Source organism: Haliotis rufescens, unplaced genomic scaffold (assembly GCF_023055435.1).
Source record: "Haliotis rufescens isolate VD_foot unplaced genomic scaffold, xgHalRufe1.0.p SCAF_3, whole genome shotgun sequence".
Lineage (NCBI taxonomy): Eukaryota > Metazoa > Mollusca > Gastropoda > Lepetellida > Haliotidae > Haliotis > Haliotis rufescens.
Window position 1 is genome coordinate 34,220,097 of NW_025964001.1, and position 17,225 is coordinate 34,237,321.

General features: G+C 38.5%; 1 protein-coding gene across 5 annotated transcripts in view; it reads left to right on the forward strand.

Moving 5' to 3' along the window:
• The window catches only part of LOC124119631 (steroid hormone receptor ERR2-like), a 56,130-nt gene that overhangs the window by 25,656 nt on the left and 13,249 nt on the right, over nt 1–17,225 (forward strand). For all 5 annotated transcript variants that reach the window (XM_048402888.1, XM_048402886.1, XM_046482219.2 and 2 more), the window contains exons 3-5: nt 3,442–3,558; nt 13,837–13,950; nt 14,439–14,621. In XM_048402888.1, the coding sequence (XP_048258845.1) occupies nt 3,442–3,558; nt 13,837–13,950; nt 14,439–14,621 (414 nt within the window). The remainder of the gene's footprint in view (nt 1–3,441; nt 3,559–13,836; nt 13,951–14,438; nt 14,622–17,225) is intronic.

Sequence of the window (17,225 nt, forward strand, 5' to 3'; positions counted from 1 at the left end):
CGCTCTCAAAACCAGCTTATGGTTGCTGGTGACCTTTTCTAAACTGGAATCTCCACAGGGTCATCCTGTGGTAGAAAAGGCGATACTGCTCCAACTGTACATTCTATTGTCACACACCTTGTGTGGAGGTTGGGTCAGATCAGGTACCTACCTCATTCTTGCCATAAATCGTCACGATATGGCTAAAATATTGCCGATGGGACGTTAAACGTAACTCTCTCACTCACTATCCATGAAAGCTGACTAAACTGGTGATAAAACCACAAACGGAACACGGAGAGCGGAAGGTCCGGGGTTCGATCCCCGGCCGCGTCATACAAAAAGACGTTCAAAGATTGTACTTGTTGTTACCCTGTCTGGCGCTCGACATTAAGGGGCTAAATCAAGGACTGGTCGGCTCGGAGTCAGTATACTGTGTCTGAGTGGGGTATTCCTGTTAAACTGCGGCATGGTATCTCAGTGAGCTAGCACTATAAATCGGCATCAGTCCGGACTAGTACAAGCAGCTACACACACACATACACGTGCATGCACGTCGCTATATAAGTGCAATAATCTTGGACGCGACGTTAAACCCAATTTCACCTCACCTCACAAACGGAACAAAACAAACCCCAAACCATCAAGTAGTCAGGTTCTGTTACCTGCCTCAGATTGTGTCTACCCATTGATCAGTGCTCATGTTATCAGTCCCTGGTTTGCTGTGATTGATTGTCAATGAAGGAAAAAGATACTTGAATAAGTCTTAACACTTAGTTACTTTCTTGAGCAAACATTTACCATGTTATGGAACTAACTACACTGAAGCAGATTCAAGGTGATCTTAGGCCCCGTAGGTCTTACACATTGATCTGTATATCAACCTTAAATCTGAATAATGAAAAAAGACAGAAAATCCCCCACAAGACAGCTATAAGAAGATTGTGCACATTACACTGGCAGTTGTAGAGTTCAGATGGGTTCTTATAATCTGTTGTGATATGCAATGTTAGTATTTACCTCTTGAAATATGTACTTGTGGTATAGAGGCCCTCTTTAGGCTTGGGTCCCAGCCAGTACAGAACTATTTGTCTTGTCAGGCCTTCTACTAATGTAGCTAACTGCTAAGGGGATTGAGAAATGGAAGTGAAGTTTTTTTCAAATCACAGCTGCTTTGTATATTTTGTGTGATAACAAGTAGTGCGTGTCGTGTATCTAGAGAAGAATGTGAAGGTGATTGCAAACCACACAAACTTTTACTAAGTATTCATCTCCTGTGGCAATTCTGGGGAAGCATAGTTCTACTGTGTAGCAACTCATTTACATCACTATTATGAGTGAGTCAATGGGTGAGTTGGGTTTAACACCACTTTGAACATTATTCCAGTTATGTCACAGTGTTTTAGCTTAACATGGGAGGAAAGCCCGAAGTAATGCAGGTCTCAGACGTTTACCACTCTGGTGAAACCTACCAACATGGCTATGGTGCTAACAAAGCTAGCCCACTATCATCAGTTTCTGTCGTATGTTCCTGTATATAATTATATGAAAACCTTCTATATTTTATAGTTCTATGAATTCTTTAACTCTTGCAGATTTGTGTTCTTGTCAACTAAAATGAGGATTAGGTGGTTAATGTTTTGTGAGCAAGCTGATTCCCAGTATGTCATGGTAGTAAAATGAATATTTGAACTGTTGAATTAATGGTAATTATATCTTCAAGAAGACTATAAAATACATAGTGATCCAGATTTCCGAAGAGTTGTTAGATTATATAAATATATTCCAATTGTCAGTCAGTGATTATGGCCACTAATCTGAAGCCCAAGTAAAGATCTGTTTGGTCTAGTAGGCTCAGAAAATATTAGTCCATATAATAACACTAAAATCCACTTAAAATGGTGCTAAGAGCCAAATTTGGGCTAGAAGCCTAAGAGTTTTGGGCACATACTGAGTTGCACAGGCTTGGGTCATCATGACCTGAATTACACCTACCAACCATGTTGCCGAGTTAATTCTGCTCTTGAGCGCTGAATATGCACTGTCCTGCTATGACCTCCATTTTTCATCTGTCATGATCTGAATTAAGTTAGAGTTGACACTGATGGTGCCGCCTTTTGCACATCTGGTCCTTTTGATTTAAATGAATTCTGTCATTGACATTTGAAAATGGAAAGTTATGGAAATGTCTAGTGTGCTTAAAACAAGGAGGTAGGTATTTGAGAGAAAGCATTATAAGTTATGGACAGTTTACTGAGGTATGGGAACAAGCTCTCTTTTTGATCAAGGAAAGTGAAACTTTATTGAATTCAAATAACTATTTCTCAGGAGAGCTATCTCGCTGGGGTCTTTGTTTACATGAACTGAGCTTTGAGATATAGCAAGAATTGTTTTAAAATACGAAAATAGTGAATGTATCAAAACCTCTGTTCTTTAAATTCAAATTTCAGTGTAATAATTCCCAGTGGAATATTGGTGAGAGCAACTTTCACATGTTCACAGTTCCATGCTTTATCAAGGATCAATGAATGAATTGAATTTAGCATGTTTTTGTGAAAGATCTCGATTTCAATTTTTTATATTTATCAGATTCCAATCCCATGGTCATTAGGGCCTTGAGCCATGAAAAATGTATTATCACACCTCTGGGAGTACATCTGAAGTCAAGTTCAGTGACAAATTGTGTGTTGTGCTATTTCTTCTGTGCAGCTGTGTGACATAGCATGTATATAACCCCAGCATTTGTAGGACTGTACCTACTTCCTTGCAAAGCACACTAGTGTTGACATGGCTCAACCTGCTTTATGGTAGAAATCCAATACGTTCCACTAATCATAGTAATAAACGTGTTGGGTTTCTGAATAGGCCCAAGGCTTTAGATTGACTGTTAGGAAGCGATAAGCGTACAATTGCTGTGATTTCATGATAATGCCAGGTTCAAGTTGGACTAGATTGATTTTTGTTTGGGGAATGTCAGCTGCTTTATTGCAAAGAAAAATTATTAGGACTTTTTACCACTTAATAGTTTTGAAAAAACCAAGCTTTAGTAGAATTTTGTAAAGACTACAAGTTTGTTGATGGTTATTTCATGAATTGCCTCTTTGATAACAAATTGACAAGACGTATGGCACTGCACGTACGTGATTAAAGGTAAACAACAAATTTACTGAGATGTTGATTGTTAATTAAAAACTAAAAAAATGATTGGATTATATGTGTGAATTAATTGCTTGTCTTTTTCTCCTCTAACTATGCGGTGGAAGATTTAGAAGCTATATACTGTGAAATGATTACTACAGAGCCAACTCTTGAATATTCAAAAGAGAAATATTCACCAAAATGTGATGATTGTTATACAAGCTATTGAAGTAGTATTAAGCCCTACCTCATAAAGTGTAAATGAAATCGTGGGGCTGTCAACAACTGTGATGAATGGGACTTAGTTATTATTTTCTGTTGTAGGAAATATTGAATACTCCTGCCCAGCAAGTCAAGACTGTGAAATCACCAAAAGAAGAAGAAAGGCATGTCAAGCCTGCCGGTTTCAAAAATGTTTACGAGTTGGCATGCTTAGAGAAGGTAAGAACAGATCTTAGGACCCTATTACTTGTAGACCTTTTGTAGAAAGTATGCTATAGTACTTCTCAACCTAACAAAGCTCCTATGGCAATGTATTGGATTATTTATACCATTGTAGCATACTCTTCTGAGAAATTATAACAGGTCGTTAAAAGGTAAAGCTACTTAGCTTCTCAATAAACCTTCAAATACAAGCTCATTTAGTGAACCTGCATTCATTACATGAATGGAATTTTAACTAAATGGTAAAATAAAGCTAATGAATATTGTCAATGTTCTCGATGTTATTATGATGATGGACGCTATTGGCTATGAAATGGATGTTTCAGTGAGGAAGTAATTGATATTGCTGATTAAGAGAACTCTGGGGTGTGGTTGAGAGAATGAAATATGGCATATGTGGCAAAAGTAGAAAAGGCCAGCAAATTATAATTATTGGAACGTGTTATTCCTTGATGACATGCAGCTCCAATGTTGGTAAAAAAAATAAAGGTTAACAAGACTGGGTTCTGGCAATGAATCTTTGTTGACATGTGTTGTCCTGATGTGTCAGTGCATATTCATTGTGGTGTATTTAGATCACAATTAAGCTAAGGCAGAAGCTTATACAAAACAGCCTGCTCATGTTGAACATTTACACATTCATGATAGACACATTTTTATTGCCTGTAAAGCATCAATGTAAACATTTCCTTTTGCTGTGGCTTTAGACAGCATGGGAGTGATTAAGGTATTGTCATACATATCACATGGACCCGTGAAGATCTGGGTTGGAATAGGTGTTCATCAACCCATGCTTGTTGTAAGAGGCGACTGACAGGATAGGGCCGTTGGGCTTGCTTAGACTTGGATAATGTGTCATCGTATACCAATTGCATAGATTCATGTTCATTATATCAATCACTGGATTGTCTGGTCCAGACTTGATTATATGACCATCCTCATATAGCTGGAATATTGCTGACAAACAAACAAACATATTATATGGTGCGCTAGAATGCCCGGGGACCCTGGTTACTGAGCCCTGACGAAACCAAAACGACCTGCCAAATACCTGGCCCATTATTTCTCCTAGTTTGATAGACAGATTCATTGATGACTGACATGAATAAATATGTATCCATAAGTTGTTTATTGTTCGACACGTGAATAAGGAGGGCATTTGGGTAGCCAGTTGTCAGGGTGTTTACTTGTCAAAATGTTTCGTCAAATGGATGGAGTGGAGTCGTTCATGGTGTGTCATTTTGTAATACTGCAGCAATAATGCCAAATCAGCATAAAGCCTGACTCCTTCATCTTGTTTCAGTCTGCTACTTGAACACTAAGTCCCAAGCCCAAGGCTTGTAGAATCTACCTTTGCTAATTATGGTCCAAATACATTTACACTCAAATCTGTTGCAAATGGTGTTCAAACAGGCTAACAATTATGCATGACAGTCTTTATGCATGACAGTCAAGGGTTCCTTGTGATAATACCAATGGTAAAAGTGATCATTTAATGGTTCCCTTGATTCACATATATATGAGTAAAATGTAAGGACACCAGGACCTGCCTTTAATTTTAAACACAACTAAAGACAAGCTGAGACTTGAAAGTTATTGCAACCGACTTGTTAGAAAATGCAAAAATTGATCATTGGTTTGAAAAATATTTTATCAATTAATGACAATTCATGATTGAAATGGAAAATCTTTCTCAGTAGTCTTCATGTAATTATCAATAAATAAAAACTAAAACCTTCTTAAAACTAAAACATAAAAAAAGTTGTTATATCAGCAGACCTTGAAAACTCCATTACCACATATTAATTCATTTCATTGAACTCCTATTATTAGAAAATACTTCCTATTTTTAGAAAATAGTTTGTGAGCATTTGTGATCGATTTCTTAGTTGGAAACTGAAACCATCCATCAGTGAAATCTAATAATTAGAAAAGCTCTGAAATTCTGTACCGTATTCAATGTATTTTGTGTCCTCTTGTGAACATGCTGCAGTAGAATACTGGCCTAAACTATACCTCCTTATGTTAGTCTGGATCATAACAATTGAACAGAGATTTAGCCTGGATTCCCAGTCAGAACAGGTCCCCAGTACCCCTGCCTGTAGGAACAGTGTTTCATCAAGACTCATGTTAATATATATATATATTTTTTAACAATTTGCATGTTTGGTTTTACAGTGAGTGAGTTAAAATTAAATGTCATATCGGCATTGGATTTTGCAATTTCATTCATAATGAGTCTCCATTTTGGACACAATCCATCAGTTGTCTGCCCCTGTAGTAGGGATGGTTGGTCATACTTTCGAACACTCTCTCTCCTAGCCCAAATCGAATATTGATGACTGTGGCGTAATACAACATTCCATCACTCATTTTAACTAAAACACTTTCTGTGTTAAATATTTTCATTATTGTTTCACTACAGAGATGCCATCGGTAATGGTTAAAGTAGTAGTCCACAAGGACATGTGATGAGTCGTTTCTGAACTTGGTGTTGGACCTAAGTGAATTTCAAACCCTTTCCATACAACGTATTCAGAGTTTTACCTTGACTTTCAAAAGTGGGGGTCCAGAGGACCTTAATTAATTTTTACAGGCTATATGAGGGTCCTGTAAAGTAATGAAATGATGTGGTGTCATGTACTGTACGTTTTGATAATTACTTGGGAGCCTGGAATGAATCGATGATCCTCTTGATAGTGGTAATGATTGACGGATGAAATGACAAACACCCATAACTGCTCTTGATGCGCTGTAGGTTCAATGATATTATTGTGCATCCCTCGGGACGCTGTATGTTATTCTTCTGCTTCCAATCTCAACATTTGCGTGTACAGGACGCACATTTGTGCGTCGCATAAAACCCTGCAGATCAGTATCTTTACGCAATTGAAACAGATTATGAAGATGGTCATTAAGCCATCTTATGATAGGTGTGAAGTGACAATGAGTGGCGGACGACCACGTTTCGGCATCACAGTCTTTACACTGCTATTTGGAGTGCAGTCATGTTCAAATGCATAAGAACCTAGTCAGCTACACCAGCTGAATGTGGTGGGAATGGTTCTTTACACAGCCATATATGTCATCATCTGGCGGTGGAAATCTGCTTGGCCCTTATCTATCACCGCAGCCTGAAGTATACTTTGGGGTAAATTAGAAGGTATGCTGTTGAGGCATGTGAGACGTCAATTGGTTGGTAATGAAGACGCCAGACAAGACGTTTATGTGGCGGTTGACATCCCTGCACCGGTTGCAGACTTGAAAATGGATATTGATGAAGTGTGGCTAAGTATATGGATGCTGTCATGACTGCAGACATAGTTGATTCTCTCCATTCTCTCATGTCCCTTGTTTCATGATTTGTTGTGTCAGAGATGACTGTGGTTGTCTCCAGTGATGTGGTAATGGTTGCTTTGGATGTCTCTTCATTATGGGGAGCAACAACAAGATGCTTCTGGTGTGTTGGTTTTGGAACAGATTTAGTGGATGGTGTGAGGTAACTTCAAATTCCCTGATATTGATTAAATATTAATTCCAGAAATTCTTGGATGTATTGGTGGGGAAGGAAGTGATTGTTTGATTCTTTTTGATGCAGTAGATGTTGGGGTATCCTCGTGGTTAAAGAGTTTGTTTGTCAACTCAAATACCAGTCTCATTTCAAATCAGGGCACAATGTTGGTAGCCCATTGTTGGTGTACCCTAAGTTGATTTGACAGAAAACTGCTAAAACGGGTGTAAAACTTCATTGAGATGCTCTTGGATGAGATTTGAAACATCATTTTTATCCAATTTACAAAATTAAACGTGGAAGTGGTCCTTGTCAAAAAAGCCTTAAATTAAAAAATCAAAGATTTAGGGAGCGCCTAGATTCAAATACTATCAGAGCAATTCTCAAGAAGCCCTGGGCCACACTTACTTCGAACACAGTTTATCCAGTAAAGGGCTGTTGTGTGTTCAGACTAGTTGAGCAAATTGTTTTTTGGTGTATATGATAAGTATCGTTAACAATATGAGCATTTCTCCTCACAAACTTCATGCTATGTCATTCCATTACCGGACCGGAGTTGGTAATGTTGGCCACAGAAACAAGGCCTGTCACCATATTTAGGGGCTCATGTGGACAGCCTCTTTTGCTGACCATAGAGTGGAAACTGGAATGAACAATCATGTAAGATAGTTATTGCCAGAATGATTGCTTTGCTGAAATAGTTCAGCCTTACAAAGGTTATCAGACTACCAGCAAAGAGAGAAGTTCTTCTCCAAAGTAATCTGATTTGGGATGGTTCTAGCACTGCCTGACGTGAATAGTAACCAAGGCCGACAGCATTTACCAGTCAACTATCAATACTGGTTGCTCCCTACATGTCGGGGGAGGTCAGTTTGGGTTCTTCTGCTTGCTGGAGTAGGATTTGGGTCGTCATTGGACTTGCATGTAAAGTATTGATTTGCAGGGTTTGTGTGCCCCCGCCTTTGGCCTCCTCAGTGAAAAGTGGGGTTGGGGTAATTGATGGCGTAACAACAGCACAGCCTGTCATTTCCACTCTTCCTTTAACTGACAGCCAACCACCAACAGTCTGGGCACAATCAGAAAACCAGAAATCAAGATTAGCTTGGAAAGTTGGCTTTTATCCCCTTGCCAGGGAGAATCTCCTCGGAAAATTTATCGCAAGTTAAAATCAATCAAATTTTTCCGTCCATTGCCTCTCTTGCTTAGCTCCATATGGAGTTTCAATAAAATCCCATGTCAGTTGAAATGACATCGATGTCTTCAAGAACATCTGCTTAAAAATTGGATAGTTCTTCAATAGACGTAATTTTAGTTGCCAAATTTTTTATTGTTTCATAATGGGATTTAGATAGAATATCAATACAAAATGCACTTTAAATGGTTGTTTTCTTTGACCAAATAGTCCAAGATCAATAGAAGAAACATGTTGAACGATTTTAATTCAATTCTGGTACAAAATCAGACAATTTGCTCTGTTAGTCTCTGTTGGGGAACATAATTAATGAGAATGTTTGTTTGTATTCATGACAACCCAGGGAATTTGTGGTCAGTCTTTGTAACTTTAACATAATTACTAATGGTACAACAATTGCTGTTGTCATTTCAATTTTGACTACTTCATCAAATGTCTGTCAAAACCTTTACAAAAAGCAATAATAAAGTGAATTTGTTGAGACCTTAATTTGATATGCTGGTGTTTCTGAATCCATACAGTACTAAATTGCCATGCCCTCTCTCAGAAATGGTGATAACATTTGTGGGAGTTGCACTGGCTCATTGCTGAGTACATTGATTGATATGCCAAGTATGACACAACTACACTGAGAATCACACAGCTAAGATGATACCATCCATCATGCTTTGATTTCAAGAGATGAGGAGGCTATTGGGCAGATTCAGATGAGGATCGTTGACCCCATCAGAGAGTCTCCATGTCTTAATCGACCTAATCAGTATTTTAAGAAGTACAACCCAGGCAATACATAATGTTCTGACTGCGAGAATGTGATCACCCCCACATGATGGGTCTGAATACAGCCTTGCCCCAGCCACAGACCTCTGCCATACCTCAGATATGCAGGTCACATCCGTCCACCCTTGAAGGCCAGCCTGGGCAACAATCCCAGCAATGTTTGGTAACTGAGGCCTGTTTCCACCTGTCTCTCACTGCTTTGTCTTATTTCCAGGTAGCCAGGCACCGTTACTATGGTAACATACATCCCAAATGTCAGTGAAGTGTTGTATGGGGTGCTTTGTTGGTATTCTGTGGAAGTGATGAAGGGAGCTTGGCCTGAAGGTATCTGTTGCCACACCTGGCTGTTTAAACATCAGGAGCCATGGTCGGCTCTGCCTGTAGAGATGCCATTCCTTGTACAGGAAGGAAAGGGGATCTCCTTCACTCAAATCAGCACATTACATCCCCCTATAAACCTTTAATTGGCCAGCAGATCAGATGAAAATATCTTTTCAGATAAGAGCCACATACGTTGATTTAGCACAGGAGATAGAACTGCCAACTGTTTCTATTGGGGAATAGGGCCTTGGACTAATGGTTTTATTTCTTTTTTGAATTAACATGCATGGTGGCTAAGGTTGGTATTGCAATGGTAAATATGCCAACTTCAATCTGTTATGCTATCTGACACATATGTAGTACAGTGTTTCTGATAACTGATGCTATGTTTTGCAAAGTGTTGATCTGTTTCCATAAAAAAACTACTCACTACAAAAAATGACAGATGGTAGTCAAGTTTGTATTTCTATGAAGACCATTGGCCCATATGGATACAGAGAAGTTCATTCATATATGTAACCATGGTACAAAAGTTCATTCATTTCAACTCACATCATATTATTCCAGTATTTGCAAAACTTTGTCACTTTTCAGAACTTTGACAGAGATATTTACATAAGTTTCTCAGTAATCTTACATTGTTCGAAGACAGAAGCCTTCTATATTTATACATACTTAGGTTATAACACTACATTTTGGGCAGATAGAGGTGTCTTAGAAATGACATGCTAAAGTAAAATGATATTCATCTTCTATGCCTAGATTACAAAGAGGACATAAAGGTAAACTTGACCAATCCCCAACCATCTAGTACAAAGTTGTCCTGGTAACTGTTAAATAGTGACACAACTACTATGGAGAAAAAAACCAGGAAGCTGAAGGAGTTGATATCAAAATATGATGTGAAATTGATATAGGCAATATATATCAATTAAGACACAATGGACTTTCATCATTCTGTCATTGCGACATTTGTATACAGTGTCTGGTCCTTCTAATGCTTGTTGATAAAGGGGCTAGTAAGTAACTGTACTGAAATGAAGAATTGAAATATTGAAATATTTGATAGGTCAAATTCTGCAGTCTACCCGATCACAAGAAGTTTTGAATCCTTCAGGCAACTTTTGCTTTGATGTCTTTGATAGGTATTCACCTGATGGAGGGGCAAGAAGTAGCTCTGAAACGCCGTACAAAAAATAAAAGAAGTTGCTATCCTTAAAAAAGTGTCATGTATTCATTTTCCTTTGGTATGAAATAAGGAATGAATAATAATTTCATCTGATGAGGGCGTAAGCATATACTCCGAAACGTTGTGACTCCTCATAATAAAAAAGTTAACATCCATATATTCTCTTCCTTAATAATTTGTAGTGTTATACATTTAAAATGACGTCATTGTTTGTACCGACATTGACAGTTGTGATTCATAGTGATGTTGAAAATATCCTTTTCCTGTAATCACAAACTCATCTGTCAAACAGAATGAATACTCTGGTTGTTATTCATCCATAGTGCACACACCATCAAAACATTGGGTTGTTACACAGCTAACGTTGTCATTCAGTGTAAGAGATGTAAGCCACACTGAAATAAGATCTAAACCCAGGTTTTGTGGGAGACCGAACACGTGATGACATGAAGACAGCCAATGGATCTCTCTGTTGCAGATAGGTGTAAGGTGGTAGTTGGACAAGTGTTGTGTCAACCTCGTTTGGGTGGGCACCCTTAGACTGGCAGGACAACTTACAAGACTCCCCCAAAGGGCAGTTGCACGATCATCCCACTTGCTAGAGCATCGTGACCCGATCAAGCTGACCTTGTGCAGTCACATGACTTTGTAATGGCTTTATTGTATGTTTGAAAGCCACATAGTCAGTATTTTGGAAAGATAATGTGGACCCCATCCATTTTAATTTAAATTGTTTATATATTAAAAGTTTTGTCTTCTTTGATTTATCTTTCCCTAGGTAAACAGGAGAATTTTGTTTTTTTAAATGTTTGTTTCCTGAGAAATATATGTGGAAAAAAAATAAGTACTAATTTATTATTATACTTTATTGTCTTGAATTTAAACATTAATCAACATTTTGTGAAATGGTTTGAGTAACACTGTTTGGTTTAAAAGGATTTAAGCATGTGTTTTGTGGAAAAAGGCTTTGAACGTTTGTTGAAATTCAATTCATCAAAGCTTATAAAAACCCTGAATATGCTGTAAATTCATCACAGCTCAGATGTATTCAGGTCTCACCTGCAATGGTGTTTGTTAATATTGTGTTTACAAACTAAGCACTAACTAAGGGTGTGTAGTTACTGGTAGAGCCTGATATAGCTTTGTGTTAAATGAAGTGTTATTTGACTTGTTCATTTTGTTATAGAGATAGTAGTCATGGTTTGGGAAAAGGAAGCCTTCAATTTCCGGCTAGACTGGTAGCTTGAAAGCTAAGAATAGTTCAATTACAAAGGCCTGAGAAGGTTTCTTTTAGAGTTAAGCTTTGGTGTCTAGCCTAAAATAACATGATAAGTATTTTGTATGTGGTTAAGGATGAGTATTAACCCATCTCCCACCAATAAACAGAAAGCTTCAGAAATGTAGCAGACATAAGGTGGATCCGAGGGATTTGATGCACTAATCTAAATGTGCAGAAAATAATTACCCTTCCCTAATACTTGTCTCTTTTTTGGATAACCGTCCCACATTTTTTCCATGATTCACCCTGAAAAGACAGAATCCATTTATTTACCCCAAGTACGTGTAATATATTTTATGACCCTCCCCTAGAAACTGACATATTTTTTTTGGACCCTCAACCGATACCCTCTGACCCTGACCGGTCCTTAAACAAACTAGACTCCCCTCTTGTCATTGAATCGGGGGGGGGGGGGGGAGGAGTAAATGAAGATAATGCAATGAGTTGCACCTGCCCCTGACAGTTTCCCACGTACTTGGTAGAAAAGTGATAGTTGATTATGATTTGATCCCCCTTTTAATATCAAGTAACATATTCCTCTCAGTAGGTGTATGTATGTTCCACAGAGACATGTAGGAGATGAATAAAACAAATGATCTGCCAAGGATATTGCTCCTCCATGATCAATGAAATACACTAATTTCCTCTTATGTCCTCATAGGTTATCAAATAGAAAAGCTGCTGATAGAAAATTAATCCCTTAATGAAGATCAGGAATAAAAAATCCCCCAAAGTCCCTTAACTGCCACATACTGGACATACTGTCTTCATTTATGTTTTATCCCAAATGAACATGTTGATTTTCCTCAACCTCTGAGGATTTCAAAATGTCAAACATCATAAACACTAACTAGCACAAGCTGCACTGCAGGCAATGACATTACTGCAGTAGCATCGCTGCCCTCAGACCTCAGACAGAACACCGTATTTTAAACTTCCTTAGGATTAGTTGGAGTCAAATATTTTCAGCCTTTTCTGGATGTTGTCACAAAATGGGTAAATTGTTTGATAGGCAATTCTTGGAAGTTGAATGGATGACAAAGTAGACAATTTTTTTTCATAGATAACATCTTCTTTATTATGCTGTAATTGTGACACTTGGTTATAGATTCTTATACCGTTGTCAAGCAAGACTGAATAGGTAGACCTTGGTTTGTTTCTGTCACTGAGGAGGCATAGATGAGGAACATTATCAAACTCATACAGAGGCAAAAGCATCACCTTTATTCAGATACATGAGATTACCAGGTGATAAACTGCAAAGGACAATGAAGAACGAAGCTTGTTTTAATTCACGATAAAACATTGTTCTATGATGACGTCATTTCTGGAGATTCGACCATTGGTTCGCATCTTGATAACATGGTAATTTGGACGACGTTATTTTTTAGAGGGAAGTGTCTAGTGAGTTGCTCCCCATAGAAGCCAAGTATGTGACTTTTATGAGAAAAACCATGGAACCTCAAGGGACAGAGGAACAGGTCTATAACAGAGCTTCAGATTGATTTTAATTTTAATGTGTTAGGAGACAATTTACCAGCCAAAATAATGGTCCAGGTATCAGAAGTAAAGGGCACAGAGGGGTGGGGGATGTGACTTTTATTGCTAAAAAAGTGAAGGGTCTTCTGTTGTTTTTCTCTGGTGTCAATGACTAAATTTGAGACAAATTGTAAAAGCTGACTTTCTATTCTCTGGGAAGGAAAACAAATTTTCCTGAACAATGCAGAGGGAATTTAACGCCTTAACTCTTTGCTATAAGGAGGGCCATATCTCGCACATCCGTGGAATGCTATCGTGAGTTATGTTTTTCCTGCATGGACTGACTGTCACTGATGCTTGTGAAAAACAATCTCACGCATACTGCTGTAGCCTGACTGATGATTAGAATACCCACTATTATGGCTGTTGTTGAAGATAAGAGTCATCATATTCACTATGCGTTAAGACTCAAGCATTCCTTCAAAGAACAGGCAGAGAATGATTTCTGTTTCCATGGTTTGCAGGTGTTCGTCTGGACAGAGTCAGGGGTGGAAGACAGAAATACAAGAGAAGCTCCTCAGACAGTCATCCATTGATACAACAGATTATACCAGTGATTAAGAAGCCATGTCAAGATCGTAAGTTCGGCTTATATCAGAACTTGGAATTCAGTTTGTTTCATAAAAATATTAAGGTGTAAAATTCTTGGCACAGTTTGAGACATCACCCACTTGTCCGAAGCTTGAGTCTTGTAAAATCCAACTCGATCTATTAAACTAAGCTGTTAATAGTCTATACAATAACACTAAAGTCTACTGAAAATAAGGCTGAAATAAGTTTGGGCAAGTAGTCTCAAAACATTTAGACACAGATTCTTGATGTACGTTAAATGATTTTTGCGTAACTTTTGATATAACAGAAAAAATTTAATGTTATCAAGGATTAATTTTTGTAGGATGTCAGTTGTTTTGTTGGCCTCTAGAATTCCACCAGCTTGAAAGCCCTGAGGTCCTATTTCGTTCATTCATCATTAATCGTAATACCCCACTTAGCAGAATTTTTAAATGAAAACATTTGTCATACTGTTAGTGTTCTATAAAGTCATGCACATTTTTTTCCTTTACAGCCATCACAACTCCCGATTTTAAGATTCTCAACACACTTCTAGCATTGGAAACCCAGTTAGACAAATTGTATGCTACGCCAGATCCCAACCAACCCGACGATGAAGTCAAGTTCATGGCTGCTGTATCCGACCTTGCTGACAGAGAGCTGGTTATCACCATCAGCTGGGCAAAACAGGTGCCAGGTGAGCTTCAGCCAACCTACTTTTTATGAACTATGACTGTCCACTTGACCCACTTACATTTCACTTGTTTTTGTTGTCTGAATGAATGAATGAATGAATGAATGAATTTGCAAACTGTTATTGATAACAAATATTTTATCAGGTGAGATTCAGTCTTTGTGTGGAATATTTGTATGGCCTTTAGAGGTGGATAAGGAAGATCACGATGCACAACCTGAACCGTAATAGATAGTTACACAATTGCTCACTTCCCGTATGAGGTGGATGCAAGTCTACTTTATTATTGTCTTTGTGGTCAGCTTATACTCCATGCTGATGCCTGGCCAAGGTGATCCCTGCTGCTCTTCCATGACAGCTTCAGAATACTATCTGAAACATTGTGAAATTATTGTTCACTAGTTTATTTGGTAAAAAGTTTTATGGAGACAATTATTAGTTGACAATTATTTCCAACGATGACAGTAGAGCTGAAACAATTACTGTAGCATTTTTAATTTACCTAGTAATGACAATATGATATTGTATCATATCAATTCAGTATTTGATTAAAAATAATAGGAAGTATTCATTTTAAAAGTTAGAATGACCTATTCTTTGTGTTTGATTTATAACAGATGTAATCTGTTATCAAATCTTTGTCAAAGACAAATGAAGACTTTTCCAAATTTGACACATCAGTGACAAAAATGGTGTCTAATGCAAAAATTCCTTATTTTGACTTGTACTGTATGTTCCTGTGGATTTTTTTCAGGTGAACAATTGACTTGCCTTTGCATGTGTTTTTAAACATCAGTTTCATTATCCCAGTGAGGCTTTGTACATACAATAATCAGGGTGGTGGGGGTAGTGTAGTGATGAAAGTGTATGCTTGTCAAGCCGAAGGCCCAGGTTAGGTTTGATTATCCACATAGGTATGACCAGTGAAGCCAATATTTGGTGTCCCCTGCCGTGATATTGCTGGAATATTTCCTAAATTGGCGTAAAACCATACTCACTCACAACCATGAGGGTAGGTACTTATATACAACCATGAGGTTCTGTCACCATGAGATTCACTTCAGCTGATATACCGAGTGTCCTGACATACAAGAGCTGATGACGTGTTGTGTGGGTGGTCTTCGGGAAGTAGCAGATGTCACCACTGCTGTCACAGTTCTCTGGCCACATGTGGAAGACAATTTGCTGTCAGTGTTTAACTGTGTAATCATATTCCAAATTATAAATTATGATCAGTTATATAAACATGGTCCTGTACCATCTGTGACAGAAGCTTTTCAGTTTCCTGTTTAGTATTTCTCAATGCCTTCATTTAATTACAGTTATGTGTAGATTGCTCTAGGCTGTTAAATACCTACAGTACTGTAATTACATTTTGGGCTGATGTTTAAGGGTGCAAATTCATTACCTTGATCTATATCTCATTTTGAGTTAAATTACTTTCATGCATCGTTACCCCCATCATGTGGGGGGCATTGGATGCCAGAGTGGCCCAGTCGTCTAAGGCACCAAAATTCGCTGTGCTGAGATGCATCCCATTGGCATGCCAGAAACGTAACGTTGTGGATTTGAATCCCGGTTTGCCTGATTATGTTTCTAGGTTTGTCAGCACCATGCCCGTGCTCGTGGGTTTTAATGAAGTGGTAAGGGTCTCTGACCTGCATCACTTTGGGCCTTCCTCCCACATTTCAAAGCGGCATTATACCTGGGAAGATCAGGTTAGCATAGGTCTGGAGCAACCCATACTTGTCATAAAAGGTGACTATGCTTGTCATAAGAGGCGGCTAACTGGATCCGGTGGTCAGGCTCGCTGACTTGGTTGATGCATGTCATCGTGTCCTAATTGCTCAGATCGATGCTCATGATCTCAATCACTGGATAGTCTGGTCCTGACCTAATTATTTTGAGACTGCCGTCATGTAGCTTGCATATTGCTGAGTGCGGCGTTAAACAACAAACAACAAAAGTGGCATTAAACCCAAATCACTCACTCACTCTTATGCATGAGGTCTATGTATATGTGTTCAAATCCCTGATTAACTCTTGGTATTGTCCTTGTTTCGTGGATTGCCTTTGTTGTCTATTGGAAAGAGTGTCTGCGCGGAGTGCGGAAGGTCATTGGTTCAATTCCCCTGGGAGGCGGTCGGGTAGCCTAGTGGTTAAAGGGTTTGCTCGTCATGCCGAAAGACCCAGGGTTCTATTCCCGACATGGGTACATTTAAGGTGTCCACTGGAATATTGCTAAAAGTGGCCTTAAACTATACTCACTCACTCACTCACTCACTCACTCACTCACTCACTTCCCCTGGCTGCGTCATACCAAGGGGCACATTAATAGGGTACCTGTTACCCTATGGTGCTCAGAGTTAAGGGTATCAAACAAGGACTGGTCTGTTGCAGTCAGTATTCTCTGTCTGTATAGATATCCTTGTTATGCTGTGTCATGTTATCTGGCTATGCGATACAGCTGTCATGATGCTTACTTTCTGTCCCGACCAACATGTTTCCAGCAGAAATAACTACCACATCAAGAGTAATTAATTCATTTCCTAATTATTTTCTCATTCTATCTATTCAGTCAATGGTTGTGATAAGTAATGTAGGTAA